The sequence below is a fragment of the Mugil cephalus genome, chromosome 14, assembly GCF_022458985.1.
Source record: "Mugil cephalus isolate CIBA_MC_2020 chromosome 14, CIBA_Mcephalus_1.1, whole genome shotgun sequence".
Classification (NCBI taxonomy): Eukaryota; Metazoa; Chordata; class Actinopteri; order Mugiliformes; family Mugilidae; genus Mugil; species Mugil cephalus.
Window position 1 is genome coordinate 1957352 of NC_061783.1, and position 19581 is coordinate 1976932.

General features: G+C 42.0%; 1 protein-coding gene across 4 annotated transcripts; it reads right to left on the reverse strand.

Annotated features, from left to right (window-relative positions):
* Positions 1-2115: 2115 nt before the first annotated feature.
* tent4a (terminal nucleotidyltransferase 4A) lies at positions 2116-19497 on the reverse strand. 4 transcript variants are annotated; one of them, XM_047605794.1, is made up of 14 exons: positions 18251-19497; positions 14797-14920; positions 13405-13451; positions 13194-13314; positions 12193-12300; positions 10188-10316; positions 9742-9955; positions 9117-9243; positions 8917-9020; positions 8363-8538; positions 7725-7874; positions 7393-7566; positions 6675-6755; positions 2116-5532 (listed from the first exon to the last, which is right to left on the reverse strand). In XM_047605794.1, the coding sequence occupies exons 1-14, from the start codon at positions 19078-19080 to the stop codon at positions 5380-5382; spliced, it is 2538 nt and encodes an 845-aa protein (XP_047461750.1). In that variant the 5' UTR covers positions 19081-19497; the 3' UTR covers positions 2116-5379. The 4 variants fall into 4 exon arrangements, with proteins under 4 accessions (XP_047461750.1, XP_047461752.1, XP_047461751.1 ...); XM_047605796.1 differs by having other exon boundaries at positions 7513-7566; positions 18251-19496; XM_047605795.1 differs by lacking the exon at positions 6675-6755.
* Positions 19498-19581: the final 84 nt, after the last annotated feature.

Here is a 19581-nt window from a genome sequence, read left to right on the forward strand (position 1 = left end):
TGAGACACAGCAGGCTATTGTGTGGAATAAAGCTGTGATGAACTGACTTTATCCTGCCAGCTCACTCTCCCAATGTCTTTGCAATGTCTGACTGAGCTTGTGAGCAGATAGTTTTGCAAAAATCCGTAACTTCAACTCTTTACAGATCCTGAACACCCTATCTAAAAAGCAGTTGGTAAGAATGCTTCTGACATGTTTGAATGGGTAACTCTGGAATCAGTTCAGGTAAAAGATCACGATCACCTGCTTATGCCAAACTGGCATAAACATGACTCTCTATTTCGGACCATTCTCTGTAAACCCTAGAAATGGTTATGTGTGAAAATCCCAGTAGATCAGCAGTTTCTGAAATACTCAGACCAGCCCAGCACCAACAACCATACCACATTCAAAGTCACTTAAATCCCCTTTCTTCCCCATTCTGATGCTCGGTTTGAACTTCGGCAAATTGTCTTGATCATCTCTACATGCCTAAATGCATTGAATTGCAGCCATGTAATTGGCTGATTAGCTATTTGTGTTAACAAGCAATTGAACAGTACCTAATAAAGTGGCGAGTGAGTGTAAATTAGACTCACCAAGTGCCTTTTAATGAGCTCCCGGTTAAGTTTTCCTCTTAAACCACTCCTGGTTGAATGTCCTAGTTTTGTCTTTTCCCACTTGGGAAACGATTAAATCCTTTGGTCGATGTGGTCCCAAACCTTTTTATCTTCAACCTAAATCGCAAACTAGCCAGGTAGTCAACTTGACTCATGAATTAATGAATGAGATGGGAATTAGCTATGTTACCTTAGCCAAGCTAGCGAGGCCGGTGGAGTGGAGCAGTGTCCCCTCAATTCTTCAAATCAGCCAATGAGAAACGCTCTGGGGCCGTGACTGTCAGGCCCCACTACCCAAACTGAAGTGTGCGCTGTAGATCAGTTCACCAGTCCACATCACTGCAGGCCAGGGCCATCTCAGCTGTGCCCCACCGAGTGGAAATAGAGACACAGCATCAGGCATAATGAACGATTCACACACAACTACACTACAAAGAGTGTCCACAAAGGAAATTCTATATTGAATGTGGACATTTCATTGGGGACAAAGATTATTATTTATTAACTTATGCACATTTTCAACAAAGAAAAACTTAAAGAAGCTTATAATTCTCGTCTGCACAGCAGCACCCTCTGGTGGGGCCATATTGTGTAGGTCTCCCTTATGTCTCCAAAACAATTGTGACTCATCAGAGAATGGACATGGGCCTTCTGAGGGTGTCCTGTGGTGTCTGGAAACAGAATGTTGTTAGTGGGGGTCTTTGGGTCCTATGGGTTGAGTGGAGGGGGCTCTCTGGATCATCCCACAGATACTTGACCAGTTTGGGATCTAGTGAATTTGGAGGTCAGGTCAACACCTGCTGGTCTTCATGTTTTTTAAGTTGTTCCTAAAGCGTTTTTGTGTGTGTGTCTGTGTCAGGCTGCATCCTGATAGGGATGACTGCCATCAAGGAGTATCATTGCTAAGGAGTGAGTGTGTCTGGTCTGGTTTAGATGGGTGCTACATGTTTAAGTAACATAGACATGAATGAGAGGTCCAAATGTTTACTAGCAAAACACTAAATTGTCACAAGACAGCCAATGTTATTTACTTCTCCTGTCAGTGGTCATATAATCTATATGTGGCCGAGCATCACTGAACAGCAACCATGTTGAAACTTGAAGAGGCTGGGGTACAGAAACAGTGCCACTCTTAACCACCTGAGAACAATAAACTGAGTCCATAATTCACAAGTACTCACCACAATTGCAATTTAAGACGAAAAAGCTTAAAACCTAGACTGTTCAGACTGCTACAACATTCAGATGGTAAGATCAGAGTAAATAACATGAATACATGGATCCTTCCAGCCTTGTATCAACAGTGAGAGATGAGGCCATGAAGGGTTGATGCAGATCTGAAGATAAATCTTGTCCAACCATTACGACCATGGCTGGTCAGTAATTACATTTACACTGTAGCAACTTTATCTTTTCAGCTTGTAACCAAAAACTTATCCTATCATTGCAACTCCAATCATCTTAGCTCATTATCATTTAAAAAAACAAAAAGAACAAAAAACACACATAGGCAGACTGGCAGTTTTAAAAGTTTTATTAAAAAATAAAATAGAAAAAAATATATTTACATAAAAATGTAAATAAACAAAAAAACAAAATCTGTGGCAGTGGTTCCCTCTGGCCACCGTAGCTAGGCGTCCATTTTGAGGGCCACTGCTCACATGAATCAGCCAGGACATAGAAGGGCTGTCATCTTTCTCTAAACAGCAGACAGCAGTTTAAAATCCCTCATTGTGTTGCAGTGGGGGTAATATTACATTGCATCTACATGCGCATGTGTTTACAAGATCCCAGCGGCCCAAGCCTCTCTCCTCGCTTCCCTTCCATGTTTACTTTTACACCAATCTGAAGAAGTGAGGACACACCCAAAACTTAAACTCGAATGGTTCCCGACACCGTCAGGTGAGAGAAAGTAATGAGGGAAAGTAAACGCGGAGATCAGGCTGCACTGGGATGCTTGGATGCGCGCAGATTTGTATCAGACAGACTTTGATTACTGCATGACATGTCTTTTCTGTAAAAATTCAGGCGACTGTAACCCAGCCAAAGACCTTCCATCAACATTTTGATCAATGCTGGCTGTAATCTTAAAAAAAAAAAAAAAAAAAAAAAAAAAAAAAAAGACTTGGCTGGGAAGGTAGCAGTTTGAAAACTTTACAGAGGCTTGGTAATGACATCCACCTTGTTAACCAAATCATACTGGGTTAGGACGCATGTAACAGAGAAACTAATGCCTTTTTTATTTATCACCTCCCTATGGATGGAAAATAATTATTATGAAAAAAAGCAATAAATTATTTAGTCATCTACATGAAATAATATGGTGAAAAGAGTAGTATGGCTAGACACGTCTCTGAAAAGCTTTCCTCCCTTTTCATGGTGTCAATGATTTTTATTTGTTAAATTACTGAGAGAAATCTCTAAGCTGGAGGTGATGATTAGCTCATAATCTGCTTTGCCTGTGGCCTGTCAGCACCAAAGCAAAACCCTTCATCACTGACTGAAGGTTGTTAGGTGCAGTTTTGGCTGACAAGTCAGAGTAGCTGTGGTTTAAAAAACAAAACAAAACAAAAAAACAGACCAAATAAATGGTGTAGCAGTACTGAATGAGAATCAATATAAAGTCGAGAATTGTTGGCGGACACTTTGGCCCCTTCTTAAGTGCACCTTCAGAGAGCAAGTCGCTCTCTGGGTGCACCCGTTCATGTACACCGGGGCTTCAGATTCAGAAGACCTGTAGTGTCAAGTTATAAGTCTCAATACTTTCTCACATGTTTCACTATGTCACACTACACAGACCCAATCACTGATATTAACATCCCCATTCCTTACATTTCACTGACAGGTGTAAAAAACTAGACTTTGAAACATTTCAGGGACTTCATACAAATACGAGGGGGTCAGGGGATGGAGTTAGAGTTCACATGAGTTGGCTTGAGAGTCAGTGACATTTCTCTAGTCCAACAAGCAGAGTTTGTCAATGGAAAACAACCCCGAACAAAAAACAAAAAAAAAAAAAAAATACAAGAGTTGACACAATAATTAGTAATATTCCACTTGCATAGTAATAACACCAGGGTGTGTAGTGTTCAGGGCGAGTCACAGCCGTCGACAGTCCTGTCTGTGAGTGTGTGTATTTGTGTGACACTCGCGAAAAGACGTCGTACACACACTCCTAAGTAAACACAAAGAAAGGCATTGCAAACAATTAGCGGAAGTACCTGGCAATCGAATATACATAAGATTCCCGAATGGAATCAAAATATAAATTCCCTTTCACTAGGGTCCTTGGTTCAGGAAGACCCCCCCTCCCCCCCATCAGCACCCTTCCTCCTTCTCCTTTGTCCAGGATCACAAAAGGAGAAAACCGTATCGCTGAGAATCCTAGGAGATGGTGTGTACTGCTGAGGGCAATAGCTGACCTCAGTCCAGCGATCTGCTTTCCACAACCCACACCTCTCATCTACACAGCGTTGGCATTCAAGGAGAAATCAGTGGCTTTCTGCCCTCTTACCCTAATCCTGGTCTTCGAATTCAAGTCAGTAAAGCTGTTGCCTTCTCGGCCCCAGCTCTCCCACAATATGTATTAAAAAAAGACGCGCACAAAATGAAACACACAAGCATATATGTTTAACGGAAAAGGCTCTCTCCGGCCAAAATCCCGCACCGTGCGGAAGCCTTTCCTTTAAAATGACCTCCAGTGGAGTGAACGCTGGCCAAGAAAAAGTAGCAGGCCGCTGCAAACCTTCCCCTGGCACAAAATATGGCAACAACACATTCCCATAAAGGAAAAACAGAGATATACACATACACGCAATCTCCAGGTGGCACTGCTTAAGTCTATCTGCTGGAAACACAGGAGCACCATCTCCCCTCGTTACGCAGATTATCACAGGCTGTATTTCTCATCCTTTCCCTCCAGCATGCTTTATATTTAGGGAGTTGAGGAACACACCATCCCAGAGGAACTGGTTGTTTACCCCGACCAAAAAGCGTAGGGAATATCAAGATAAGAGCTCCTAATCCCTTTCTGTGACAGCTTGTCAAACGGAACGCATTTAAGGAGGGGAGAGGCCTCTGAACAGCAGGTCTATCTGAACCACGTGACGCAGAGGTGCACACACACTCCACACACATAAACACCACAAGTGATGAACACCCACACACACACACCACACACACTCCAGAGATGCTGCCTGGGGAAAGGTTTCGTAAACAAAATTTAAAACTCTACAAAAATAAAATAACAGTATAAAATGCCTTTACATATACACAGATAAAATTAAATAAGCCTTTACTATTGTCTCAAAGTGAAAAAAAAAACGGTATTGCACAAAATGAAAAACGGTTTGTTCGGGAGTGCATAAACTGTAAAAAAAAAAAAAAAGGAAAAGAAAAAAACATCAGACCACAAGCAGCTTGATCGCAAGGGTCAAAACGAGGTCAAGAACTGAACTTGGCAATGCCATCAACACCGAGTCCCACAAAAATAACAGAAAACAAACAGTAAGAGACCTGAAACAGGTGAGGAAAACAATACTGAAAGTAACGTAATACTGCTGACAACCAAAGTGAAAAAAGTCATGCAGAAACGGAAAGACACAGATAGCAAGGTGAAGATGCAGAGCTGAGGGCTGTCGTTCGGTGTCACAGCAGCCCCAGAGTTAAAACTGCTGGTCTCTGGTCCTCTGTCAATCTGTCTGTCCATCAGTCACCACGGATGAAGAGCCATGTGGCCAGAGAGGGGAGGGAGGAAGGGTTAGGGGGAGAGCAGTGGTTTCTATCTGCTGAGGCTAACCGGAAGGCTGTCCCTCTTTCTGCGTCGCCAAGTGTTGCGGTGATACTGTGTGTGCGTGTGTCCGCGGTTAGCCAGAACAGCGTTGTTGACCAGCGGCGGGTTGTGGAAGCCCTTCACGTTGAACTTGGCTCCATTCTGAAGAAGGGTGGAAACAAAACACAGAAAATGCTGATGAATTATCTTCAGTGATGATGCTCATTTCATTCTTTTATAATGAAACCCTGCAGATTGACAACTAGACTCGTAAATGACTGTATCTTCCATGAATTACTGTGTGTGGACACACATTGCAGGGGAATCTAGTGCATGTTGCTGGAATAAAACCATGCTCCGTGACTCAACTCAAACACGTTGGAAAATAACAAATATTTGCTTTCTTGCTGAGCCTTAGTTAAGAGGATAGGTATCATTTTTATCTTCATCTGTTAGCACAGAGGCTAGGATCGGCTAGTCTAATGCTGTAGAAAAGTGAAAACTGCTCTCTTTAGTTTGTTTTATAGGAAAGTAAAGGAAAGGAGATCTATCACGCTCATTTTTATGAGAAGTTATGCAAGATTTCCTCCTACTGTCTGCTATACAGCCACTGCATGCAAATGTTCCAGGCTCTTTGAGGACCCTTCCCTAAAAGCCTACATTCTTCTGACCGGCACGCTTCAAGGAACAGTCAGATACTGGACAGACACAATGCAGATATTTACAGTAACATTCTGATTGATAACCAAGTTCTTTTTATGGGTTTGTTCATTTTGCCTTTATTGGTTTTTACTCCTCTTTTTTGCTGGGTAAAGACATATTCAAAATTGGTAAACACAGACATAAACAGACCACTAGCAACCTGTGAGGTCATGAACAGACACAAACCCTTTATTACGTACAAGGCAGAGTACGTTTATTTCTACTGTAGATAGACGTCTAAGAGGATGAACTTAAGTAGCCCTTTGCGGAATTTTCTTTTGTTTTGTTTTTTTATTGGCGGATCCTTTTCTGGTACCAATATACCAATAAACAATAAATTTGGGCATCCCTAAAAAATTCTCAATTGAAAGCAGCTTCTCAAACCCATCTGGAAGTGTTCAAGCCTGAATCTGACAGAGAACTTCAAAGTGGACAACACTAAGATCCGTAGCAAAAAACACACTTCCATCAGGATGACTTCATATGTAATGTGAGGTTCTCTGACTGCTTGTTGTGTCACATAAACGTGTCCGTTCGTATGCTGGAGTACATTCAACGTCTAGAATACTACTCAAGTAGACTTTTCAAAAATGTGTACATACATTTACCAAGAAGACCGTGGTTTGACTTCGTGGGTGTGCTGTGCCTGGAGCAGATGATCGTATAAAGAAATCTGTGACGAGCTGACGTCAGGTTGGCATGAAAGTAGAAAACAAATGTTGGAAACCAAGTGTTTAGAGCAGCCAAAGCCTGAGCTTTTGGCTCACACAGATTACTTCAGTATTTGAAACTTTGGCCATGTTATGAACATCTACAATTCTAGCATTATATATAGAAATTAAACAATGATGAAACCCATCAGAACTCCCTTTTAATCTCTGCAAGAAAGCAAATAGGAGTATTTCCCAAAATGCTGAACTATTCTTTTAATGGGTCAGTAGGTAGTAAGAACTAAAATGGGATCAAAGTGTAAAAGGTCATGTTTCTTTGGCAGTTGGTGTAATTTCTCCTAGCAGTAAGTACAGGTGGGAACATCAGACCTCAAAGTTGTAGTTTTATTACCTACTGGTTATTTGTGAATGGCGAAAAGAGCAAAACAATGTAATGTGATACACAACTACCCTGAAGACCGCTTGATAAAGCACAGAGTAAACAGAACAAGAAAATGAGACATTTGACAGAGGCTGAAGCGTGCAGAAGAGGGAGAGCATTTGAGATGATATATGAGAGACGGAGAAAATGGAAAGAGTATAAACCTGCATGTGAGACAAGGTTGTCTTGACAGTGCATTTGAGTGCGTTTGTTAGACCCAGCGCCTACCTTGTGTGTGTGGCTGGAGTGGGGGCTGGGCGGAGGCTGGGGGCTGGAAGGGGCAGGGGCATGAGCATGGGCTGGGGGGGGCATGTGGAAGAAGGGGGGGAGCCTGGCGTCTATACACACCTGTCTGCCAGGTATGGAGTGCATTGTTAGACCACCGGGCAGTGACACACGAGCCTGGCAGATGAAAGAGAAAACAATTAACTACAGTGCAGTACATTTTACTCATACACTGGTTCTCTAAATACTACCGGAACATTTCCACTGTTCTCATTTTGCATATATGACCAAAGCAAACACAAAAAACTAGCCTGTGGCTACTGCTCTGTGTCTACCTGTGAAACTGGAGGCATGAGCAGATGGTGTCCTCCTATGCCATGCTTGCCGGTGCCCAGGTTGAGGCCTTGTGGTAAAGGTAGGCCCATGGGTGGGAAAGACGGAAACGTTGGCAGGTTTGGCTGGAACGGACACGTTGAATCAGAGTCCTGGGAGATCAAACAGAAGGATACTGTGTCACTTACAGCCACCGCAGATCATATTTTTATCTAAACAGGAAAATTAGATGTAAATTGCGTGTGCCTCCGTCAGATGGGTTTAAGAGAACCAATCAGGACGGAGACACACCAGGTGGATGGCAATATTACTCAACTAAACCAGACATCAACTGCAGAAACACAATAAATTATGAAGGAAAAGAATCATTTACAGTGGTAAACACTCAGCAAACAGAAGTTTTCTACTAGATTAAGGAAGTTATCATGGCCTGCAATAGAGACAGAGGAAATGTGGGAATGGTGAGAGAAGAGAATGGCAAAAAAGGTCACCCAAGTGTGGAGTATGAACCTAAGCCACACTGAAAGACAGTTTACAAGAAATACACCCCAGAAAATCTGCAACAAATCAAAAGCTTGTGACTGCATATCTACAGTGTGTGTTTTTCCTCTTCTCCGCACATGTGTATGTGTTTTCTTACATTGTCAGATCCAGACAGTGAGGACACGGATGAGGCTGACGAGTGCTGCTGAGGACTGGAGATGGACATAGGAGAGTCTGCACTGTGAGGGGACACCGAGTCCCTCTGCTGCTCTTCTGACCCAACACCGCCGCCCAGCACACAGGACTCCTGCTCCGAGTCCTTGGTAGGAGAAACTGGGGAGAGACAATAAAGGGTGAGGTTGAACTGGACCCACAGCAGGAAAAAAAAGTTCCCTTTTTGGCAGCACTCCAATCATGCAGTCACAAGTCAAGTAATTATTTGTATGTGCTCCAGCATTCTTTTCAACATAACAATGTCAACAAGCTTTGGAGCAACAATTCAACAGCAGCTCATAAAAGTAGCTGTCCATGCCTTGCTGTTTTGCAGAACTGTTGCACACTGTGAACATAGCTGTATTCGTTATTGTATTTGTAATATTTAGCCACAAGTTAATGGCTTCATAGACAGTAAATTGACTTTAATGAAAAGCAGACGTTCCCTACAAAGCAGTTAACCATCACTTCTACTCACTGCATATGATCTGATCATACCTCTGTTGTCTGTTCGTGCTAAATCCCTGCCCCCCCACTTCTTAATGATCCATTCCCGGTACTCGATCACTTCCTGGGTCAACCTGATTATCCTCCCCAGCGTGCTGTAGGGACGAGAGAGATGTGTTTTAAAAGGAGGACCACTTTTACTCTTTAGTGCTTTCATCTACAAAGCTTTTTGTAATGGACTGAATTCTGACCTTTCGCAGTCTTTGTTGGGATATGACCGCGCAAGAGGTGACACGGCATGACTTAGGACAGTGTAGGCGTAGTCAAACACCTGCTTGACGTGCATGGCACCATAGGAACCCCTCCCCACATCATTACCTACAGGAAAAAAAGACAAATTTAAAGTTTTTAAATGTAAAGTTGACACTAATTGTGACAGAATTTGCGGCTTACTTGCAAATGGTATGTTTGCATCACAAACTACTATTTAAAAATTTTTAAATAGTTAGTTTTAAATTTTAACTATTTAGTCATTAGTCTATGTGTCATTTTCTTATTAGATCCAATCATCTTCAAAAATGTTGGTTGGGTTTCTGTTTGTAGAGAATCAGTGCAGGTGAAAACTGGTGCAGTGTTTGCTTAAGGTGTCCTCGATAGCTGCCAGCCACCATGTAATCCCACACACCACCACCAGATGGTGACAAAATAAAATGATTCAAATAGAAAAGGTCAAACACCACCAGCCTAAGTATTTCTTACTACAAGCGAGACTGCACAAAGATGCAGACTCTGTTCAGAGTCATTAGGTCTCTGAGCCAGCTATTAATATAGTAGCCAATAACACAGACTAAAAATAGGATTTCTGTGAAGACACACCTGGAAGTAGTGGGTCCTCTATGCAAAGCATGGATGGCCTGTATCCATTGGTCATGGCCTTCATTATCTCCTCTTTGGCTACATATGCGCCTCCATTTTTGATACGAATCCCTGTTTTCAAGTAATTGAAATGGCGGCCATATAACTCAAAGAACTCGATCAGCAACACCCCCAAGTTCTCACTGGGGTTTCTGGCATCAATACGAGGATGGAGCTGAAGAGACAAGGACACTGGATTATTATTGCATCATGAAAGGTACTTTCTTATGAATGCTGCTTTACACAACTAATTATGTGAATCCTGATATCGCTGTCCTTAGCATTAACAGATTAGAGGCAGCCGGACAAATAAAATACTTCTACCACTATCATATAAACTGTATTAGCACAAGCATCACTAGAAAAATGAGGCAAGTTTGATATTTGTGGCAACTGTGTTACAATACCTGTAGGAAACTGATGACCATGAGAATGAGACTGTAAGAGCTGATGCCCCCTGTGAAGACTTCGTTCAGATCTCTCTGCAGCAGAAACTGCTTGAGTACAAAGATCAGGTAAGGCAGCACTGGATACTTCTGAAAGCAGACAACAGAGACAGATGTGGAATGGCAATAGTCACTTCAGTCAAACTGTGGATTAAGTATAAAAAATAAATTAATAATAAAAAAAAGATCAGAGCACAGAAGAGAATCTTAAAAAGGAAAAGTAGATGGTTTGACATGTATAAGCCACTGAGGGAACTGGGGGGTTCTAGTTTTATACAGAGAATTCAGTGAGTTAGAGAGAGGGCCAACGTACACTGAAAGTGGAGAGAGAAAGTTACTGAAAGGACTGTAGCATGTCAGGAGTGTGTATGTTTGGACAAATAACAACTTGGCTTGACTGAGTGGTTGAGGATTTAATAATTAAGAGTGACTGAACTTCACAGACAAGTTCATTCAGTTTAGTAAAATGTGACTGAATTCATTCAATCAAAACTATTAAATGGACACATTTAAACCCACATAAATAAATCTTTTGTGAGGGTTTCTGATTTGATGGAGTATTTACCAGGACTACCCACTAAATCAGTTGAAGATTCACTGGCGGTGCTGTGTAGCTGACGGTAGTTTTATACATTAATCATACTATTCGAAATGTAGAACGCTATGATCCTGGGGCACCTGTTATCATGTCATGACCCCAGTTCAGTGCATTACCCGCCTCTCAAGAACTATGAACATAACAAACATAACATAACAAAAGCAAGTAATTCAGAGCTAAAAACTACAAGTAGAAACATGATTATTACTGAAACAAAAAGAACTAGATCATCAAAGGAGTTCAATAGTAAAATATTAATATCAAAAAAACAAAGGAGCTTGTTGAGTTTCCCCTGAGACATTTTACCAGTAATCCAAGTGTCTTCTTCAACTTGCAACATACAATTGTTACAGCCCCTACTAACATCCACGCTCTCTCTTGCTGCCATCTGGGCCAAACTTTCTAAAAAAAGGTAGCAATGTGAAGTGGTGTGAAGCGCCTGAGGGGCTGAGAACGGGAATTACAAATATGTTAATTTTCCAATTGAAAAGGCAGCATACTCCTGGCAATGTGTGCGTGCTTATCTGTGCCAGTGGAGCAGCATGTCTTGGTTAGCTTTTTCAAATATGCTTTTAGGAAGTGAGAACAAGACTGGTCCGCATGCTGCTACAACTAGCTTTACAGTAACCTGCCCGATACATAAAAACGAACGAAGAGACTGCGCTGGATCCTCGCTCATAGATTAACAACATCAGCTATTGCTGGATGGATGCTGACAGCAGCCTTTCAAGCTGCGACATGTGCTCCCAGAGAATCTGAAAACAAACATGCAACTACAACAACAGACAAAGGCCAAAAGCTGACAGCTTGCTGGAATGTCGGCACCTGGAATTTCTCTCCTTCATTAGCTACTAAAGCCAGGACTGAAAACAGGCAGAGGTCCACCTTCAGCAGGAATTCTGTCAGAGCCACAGGGTGAACTCACCCCACTGAGCAGATTTGGCAATGAGATCTTCAGCACCACACAGACTCCGGTCCAGTTAAGAGGAGATTATATTGAGCACGGTTGCTGGGTCTGTTCCATCTTCACTTAGGAAATGAGATGGGCCAGAACAACACTGGAGTGAAGTGTAATGCTTTAAACTGCTGGCTTGCCTGATTCACAGAGGGATTTTCCAAAGTTCTGTATTTAGACCCCACTGTAGAACGGTAATTATGGGACTCCTCTGGCGGTTTTTTTTATTTAAACATGTCTACATGACCTTTTCCTGCTCTCGTGCTCCATTCTTAGTAAGCGTTAGTCTCTGTAGTCTGCGACTTCACATGGATTTCTGTGTGTTGTTTGTGGTCTTTTGGTCAGATTCCACAATTAAAACTAAACCAGTATGATCTGAGGGTAACATTTCCAAGACAGATGTACTCTCTCACCTTTACGTAGTCTTTAATGAAGCTCGCCGCTTTGACCCCAGTCTCTACATTAAAACTAATGTCCACCTTCACCTCAGTCTCCTGGTCTGTCAGCTTGATGATTGGCACCTGAAAGAAAGTAGGTGAAATACATCATCACACATCTTAGCCTTTATCTAACCGTAGATAACTACAGCTTATCATCATGTCAGTCAGCAAGGTTGACGATGGTTTGCCTCAATGCATGCACAGCCCACAAGATGGATGTGTGGGCTGCCCTGCTACCTTTTCCAAAACTACCACTGTGGGAGTGAAGCAATAAACACTTCCACCTATGTAGTTACAAGAAACTGTAGAATGATGGTTTCGCTTTAACACAATGAAGGGAAGTTTAAGTAGAACTGAACTGAGCCAAAATCACTGACCTCAGCTGAATACGTGATGACGGGTTTCATTTTTTGTGAACTATACACACACTCCATTTGCACAATAATCGTACGTAATACACTGTTTATCAGGAAAAATGGGTATCAGGTCCAACACAACTGGCAAAATGAGCCACCTATGAGCTGAACAGATGGAGGACACTAATTGAGGCTCACAGGTTAGTGCACCTCTTCTTTTTTATTTCCGCTGAGGGAATTAAGTGGAGTGTAAGCTCTACATTTCCAACTGCCCATTTGAAGTCCAGCAGAACTTTGAATGGAATGTAAAATGTGTTGCCAATTTTTTGATTTGGCAGGGTTTGTTCTAGTTCAACTTTCGGTTAATTTACTCGGGTAAATAATATTTTATTATTTACAGTGAGGAATAAAACCCAGAATACTGAAAATTCACAGTCAAGCAATGTTAACACACACATTCATCACTGTAGCAATATGCAGGATGGAAATCTCTATTTCATTCAAATATGTTGCTGTAAATTACAATTTGCCCTTGTTTATAAACACAATATGAACACCCTCTGGCTTCTTCACATAGCTAGAATAGTTGAGAAACACATTCTGGTTGCTTCTACTTACTGTGGCCTTGTCCAGCACTTTAATAGAGAAAGGTTCAGCCACATTATGTTTGCGTAGTGCTTGTTCTAGCTCTTGCAGCGGGGGACGATCCCATTTCCCAAACACCACCAGGTCAATGTCACTGAGGGGAAAAATGTAAGAACATTAAATTACTGTCCAGCAAACCAATTGGTACCTTGAGTTTTCTTTATGTAGAAATACTGTGTCTTACCTTGTTGGAAGGTACAGCCCTGTGCTGAAGCTACCAAATATCTGGACCTGTTGCAGGAACAAGAAATTGTTAAGTAAAATGCAGCACAGGACACAACATACACAGTGACACCGCCTCTTAAATCACAATCGAAACCACAAAGGGCTTGGCAACCTGCTTTGGAACAACTATAGATCAGATCGGTTCAAAATGTTTGCAAATCACCAGGACAAAGTTATTTCCAGGTTTCACTTCAGGAACAGGTCACCCTGCCAAACTGAATATGCTGCCAAATTAGCTATACAATGGGTTCAAGAAAACAAATGCTGCGCTTGGGGGCTGCAAGCGAAGCCCTCCAAAGGAAGCGGCGTACAGTTCTTTCCTTTTCCGTCTGGTAAATACGACAAGGCAATTGCACACGGACAGGCCAGGATTAATAGGCTGAAATGAAAAGGGAGGCTGGTACAAATCAGAGTCTTGATCCATTTACCTGACAACGCAACTCATAGTGGAAGTGGGGAAGATTGGCAGCCAACAAATCACCGCTGCGCATGTTTTACATCATTAAGTAATGAAAGGGGCATTGCATCAACCCTACTTCACTGCACTGTTCTCAACCAACAGCAAGATCCTCCATCACTATTTCTATACATACAAAGTGCACAAGCTTCTAAATACAACACTGATCAAAAAGTGTAATTTCTGAACATTCCTTCTACAGAAACTTCAATCAATCCTTCTAGTTCGCTTCTAATAACAATTCAGAAGTTTGCAGAATGGCTCTTTTGAAGGACTTTTTGTGTTTTACTTTCAGGAGAATTAAGCAAGAAGCTACAGCTAGGGGTCGATTAGCTTAGCTCAGCAGAAAGGCTGGCAATGACGAGTCAAACTGAACCAAGCAGTGGTTTTACAGGAGGTGGGTTGCCACGTGCCAGATTACTTCTTGAATGGACACAGTAACTTTATAGAGTCTTATCATCATCATCGTCGTGACGCGGTTGCCAAGCACTTCAGTAATAAAGAAAAAATTTAACACATAAACCGAAAATGTATTCAGAGTTAATTAAACCAAAAGATATGCAGCATCTTAATTTGTGTGCTGAAGATTAGCTAATATGTGAATTTTAATCATTTTTTGGAACGGAATATCTTCAGTGATCATGCTATGACCCTCAGTTTCACCCCACTCACAATACCGTGATATAGATTGCCCACCTCTGTGGAAAAGAGGTTGAGAGCATTTCCCAAAATGTCAAACTAGTGCCAATAATTCCTCCTCCAAGAGCCAATTGGGTGAATTAAGGGACTGCTCTCTAAAATATTAAGTCACTGGGGCGGGATCAAATAAACAAAAGCATGCATGCGTATGCATGCGTGTGTGTGTGTGTGTGTGTGTGTGTGTGTGTGTCTTACATCTGCAGTTGGCCAGAGCTCTTTGATGATCATCTCTATCCGATTCACCACCTCCTTCCTCATTGCTGCCTCCTCTGGTCGAGGAGACATAAAGTTGTAGAAGTCCATCACCTCTTCGTGGAGTCTGAAGAAAAAAGTGACAAACTTGAGTTATTCTCTCTCATCACACTGACTCTTCTCCGACAAATATCAGTTAAAACCTAGGCTGATAGGTCCTGCCCCCCTCATGACCCTCTACAGGACAAGTGTTTACAGAAAATGAATGAATGAATGAAATAATTACCTGTGAACTATTTAAAATATGTGCACTGCCTTGAATCATTTCACACTGCTAGGTGCAATTGTGAAACAACTGGTGAATATATCTACTACAAAATTACTAAATATATAGGATAGTTTTGGTAGAAAACCCTGTAAGCTTCAAGATTACAGCTGATTAGCACCCATTAAATGAGAGCCAAGAAGCTCTGGAACACACTGGACATTCAGAGTATATCTGAACAGGTCTGGTATCAACCAGACATGTCTAATCCAGATTTAATACCAACTGTATGCAACTGTTAGCGGATCCAAAGGTTCAGTATTGAGAGAAGACTTTAATCAGAACTCTGAACTTTCAGACAGCTAGTGCTAAAGCAGAATTCCACCGCTTCTCTAATGCAAACATTTATCTGCATATTTGATAGTGTAAGGTAAGAAATTATTTGATTACACGGGTCACTGTTCTGACAACTGGGTTGGTAAAAACTTCCAGTGGTTGCTTCCCTTTGCCTTTTTTTTCTTCTTTTTTTTTTTTTTTTTTAAATCAAAACCTTCACTTTCAGAGTTTAATATGTTAAATTCACCAGTGTCAGGGCATCTTAAAAGTCACTAATTAACCTTAAATCCATGCCTATACTGTGGCAAAATTTGTTTAAAATGGTATCAGTCTGTAACATCACTGTACAGCTGTGCAGAATTGGAGTTACAGAGGAAGCACAATATCCCAGATAAACGAAACGGCAATAATTTACGTCTGTGAGAGTTCTGAGCTACGGTCCTAGTGCAAGTCCAAGTCTGAAAACCATAAATCCCTTTGGGATCACAACTGTGTGAAACTATTCAAAAGTCAATATTGTAAGAAACCAATTTCAAATTCTTCTACTCTTCTTGATATAAAACATTTTAAACAAAACCTTTGTAACTTTGGCATTATCCATGAGAGCAACAGTAATCCTAGCTCTTAACGTAGCCATATCCCAAATATGGGCCACAACAAAAGTGGTCATAGTGACAGTTGCAGCATTTTTCTTATCATCAGTGAAAATATTTGGACGTGCAAAGCCACAGATACAACAACATGCACCTGAGGTTTTGAGCGGAATGTGGAACAAAGCTTTAGTTGGAGCCAGAGTAGGGCTGCAGAGTCCCGGGCTTACTGTTGATATGTTTTTGTGTTCAACAGCAGAGAGGCATATATAGCATAAAGATTTCTGACCAGTCAAATGCCTTCGAACAGTGCAAGCCTGTTCATCCCTGTGGCTATTCATTTTTCTAGGAATGCACACTATGTTGTCAGTGTGAAATACAGAACAGGGGGACTGTCACAATCAATTACCAGAGCCCTGGAGGAGATGCAGCCAGCCCATGTGCCCACTTCTTGGTGAAAACACTGCCAGTCAGGCCAGGGCGTATGAATGCCAAGAGTCCACCACTGTCCGAGAGCATATTTATTATTGGGAACTCCACAGTCAAAATCGGAGTGCTACTACAGACATTCCTGATACACTAGCCTAAAGTCAAAAATTCTTTAGGCTAACAACCTCAATCAATATTTGACCACTTTGGGGACCAGTATTAAAGAAACCAATGGTGCTTGCCACTGTAATATATTTTAAATATACAATGTTATATTAACCAAACCTAATCGCTGAATGTCAATTCTGAGTAACTACAGTTATTTGAACAGTACTTTCAATTTGAAATGGGCCTCCCTCCCTACATAGGACTTCAAAGTGCATCCCTGAAGGCAACCCAATACAAGACTTGTCAGTGTACAAGCCAAAACTTGCATCAGAAAACTTGTGAAACCTCAAATAAGACGTGTCATTAATTCAGCCACCACATGTTAAAACAATAACAACTCGCATATTTCCATGACAAACGCAGATTCATTGTACAGAAACTTATCAAACAAGTAGCCGTTTCAAAGATCACAAGATTGTGTCCCACATTGGAAACTTCTATAGTCATTTGTTTTGTAAGAATATTCCTGCCTGTGCAAAACTGATAACACATTTATGAATATCTGAAATCAATCCCAACATACAGTTACACGGTTCTTATTACACCAGGTGTCAAACATTCCCGCAACACCTACTAACCATTCCTACACATTACATTGTGAGAAAGGAGAGATTAATCTAATAATATATACTCCATTTAATCTTTGATCAAACTGTGTTTCTTCAGTACATACACCCCTGCATGTTATGTCACACTGAAGGAGTGCTCAATAAAGAACAACCTGGAAAAAGGAAGTCAACTGTGGTTGCACCCAGAATAACTTGGGTATAAAAGCGAGTCTTCCAGAATTTAATACGCATCTCAACCATAATTTTTATTCTGCCTTTGCTGTATAATAAAGATATAAATGCTACATAAAGCGTTGAAATTTACAATATTCACATTTAAATCCAAAGTGCTTGCATAGTGTCACATTACGTTGACAGAATACTTTTATCAAGCAAGTAATTAATAAAGCCGGAGAATGAACAGTTCATTCACTTGCGCGTTAGTTAAAATGTAGTAGTAATATTTAGGATGGTTATTAATAGAATTTTTCAATTTCAGTGATCAATCTTAGTTTTCCTTGGTGGAATAAGTTTCGTAATTCGGCTTTTAAACTGCTTGCTCCGTACATTTAAGTTACAGTTACAGGAGAAACCGTTAGCCAGGTTAGCTATTAGCTCCTCGGTCGTGCTGACGACCGGACAACGTTTAAAAATTCGAGTATCCGGTCAAAACCTTCTAAATAAACGACACCATGAAAATACCGTGTCTGCAACACGTATTTATGGGGTGGACGAAATATTTAACAACTCCTCGCTTTCAGTGTTTGATAGCTGTATTTCTACCGTAATGTGTAGGAAATGACAATGATTTAACGGTCCACTTTAAAATTCAGAGGACAAAATCACGGCACTTCCGGTCTCGTCCAGGCCGTCTATCGCCGCCTTTACGCAACTACGACATGTAACAGTGGATATGTCGCTAACCATACAACGGCGACAGAAAACATCCAGCCTGACTCCAGATTACTCATGTCTGGGCATCTGGACAGCGTTCAGATAGAGCCCATTCTATTATATGACTTAATACATACACATAAAATACGCGTATTAGCTGAAAGAGCAGCAAAAGACAGACGTTACTCAACTTCAGCCTTATAACCCTATAGCGTTCAGACACTCACCCTAAGACCCCCGGGTTGTACTTCCTCGTCTTCCAGGGAGTCCAAGTGCTCGCATAATTGCCATTAGTGCAGTTTGACAGCAAGTAATTCATCCCATAAGTGCTCGCTTTGTTGTCACTTTTCCTTCGGCCTGGGTGATGATTGTGTGTGTGATTTACAGACACAGAGGGGTGAACCTGATGACGCTTCGCGCATATCTGCTGTAAATTGTAAGCCGGGTGCTCCTGTAAGTGACGGTGATGTTGGTGGTAAAGGTTCACATTATTGTCCATGTTGTCGCTCGTGCTGAAGAGCAGGTTGGCACCCCCGACGTTTTTATTAATGTTTCCCGTGTCATTTCCACCCATAGTCCTCTCAAGTGAGCAGCTGGAAGGGGGACTGTCCGCCCCGGATTCCTGCGAAGACGAGGAGGAGACGGATCCAGACTTCTGGGGCAGGATTTTCCCCTCACCTGCTTCGGCGGCGAGGTTCGTCGCGGCGAAAGAGTTGTGTACGTTCCCGTTGGACAGCGACATCCCCAGCGGGGACATCGCAGTACCGTTAACACTACTGCCGTGTGTGGTGCCGTTCATGATGCTGTGATGGCTGCTGCCGTTGCCCAGGCTGCCAGTAACGTTGCCGTTGCTGCTGCAAATGCTCTTGCTCGCCGCCACCGCAGTCGCCACATTTTTTAAAACATCCAACGCCGCGTAATGATTTTGATTGTGGAGCTGCTGCTGCTGCTGAGTGGAGAGTGTCCGTACTCCCTGAGAGGTCTCCCAGACGTGCATCCATAAGGCGTTCGCAGGTCCTTTCTGTTCGGGCTGAATCCAAGCTACCCTCGGATCCATTCAACTTCTTTCTCCGGTAACCCCCCCTATAAGTATCTAACACACACACTAAAGAGCCCGTTGTGAATCTGCGCCGCACCCTGGACCTTTCAAGGGTCGCTACGCTGTCCGAGGTAACGAAAATAGACGTATTTAAACATTAAACCGAACTAGGACCATTGATAAAGTGGCCCATTTACACCGCTAGCTGGAAAAAATGCTAGCTGGTTCCTACGGGAATTCAATATGGCGTATTCTCTTCAAATCCAAGCGCATGCGCTCTATCAGGGGTTTCTTAAATGATGACTGCGCCCCCCATCCGCCCACTCCTCAAACGCTCCTCCGCCGGGCTGCTGATGAATTGAGTCGAATAAACATATAAATCTTGATTTAATAAATGTTTAATTGTGCAACAAATGAAATAAGGAAAATGTCAATAATGGACAGGCTACCCGAAGTCCTAAGCTCTTAACGCGAGGTGTGGGAACACAGAGATCCTTGTACACTCACCAGGGGGAGGAG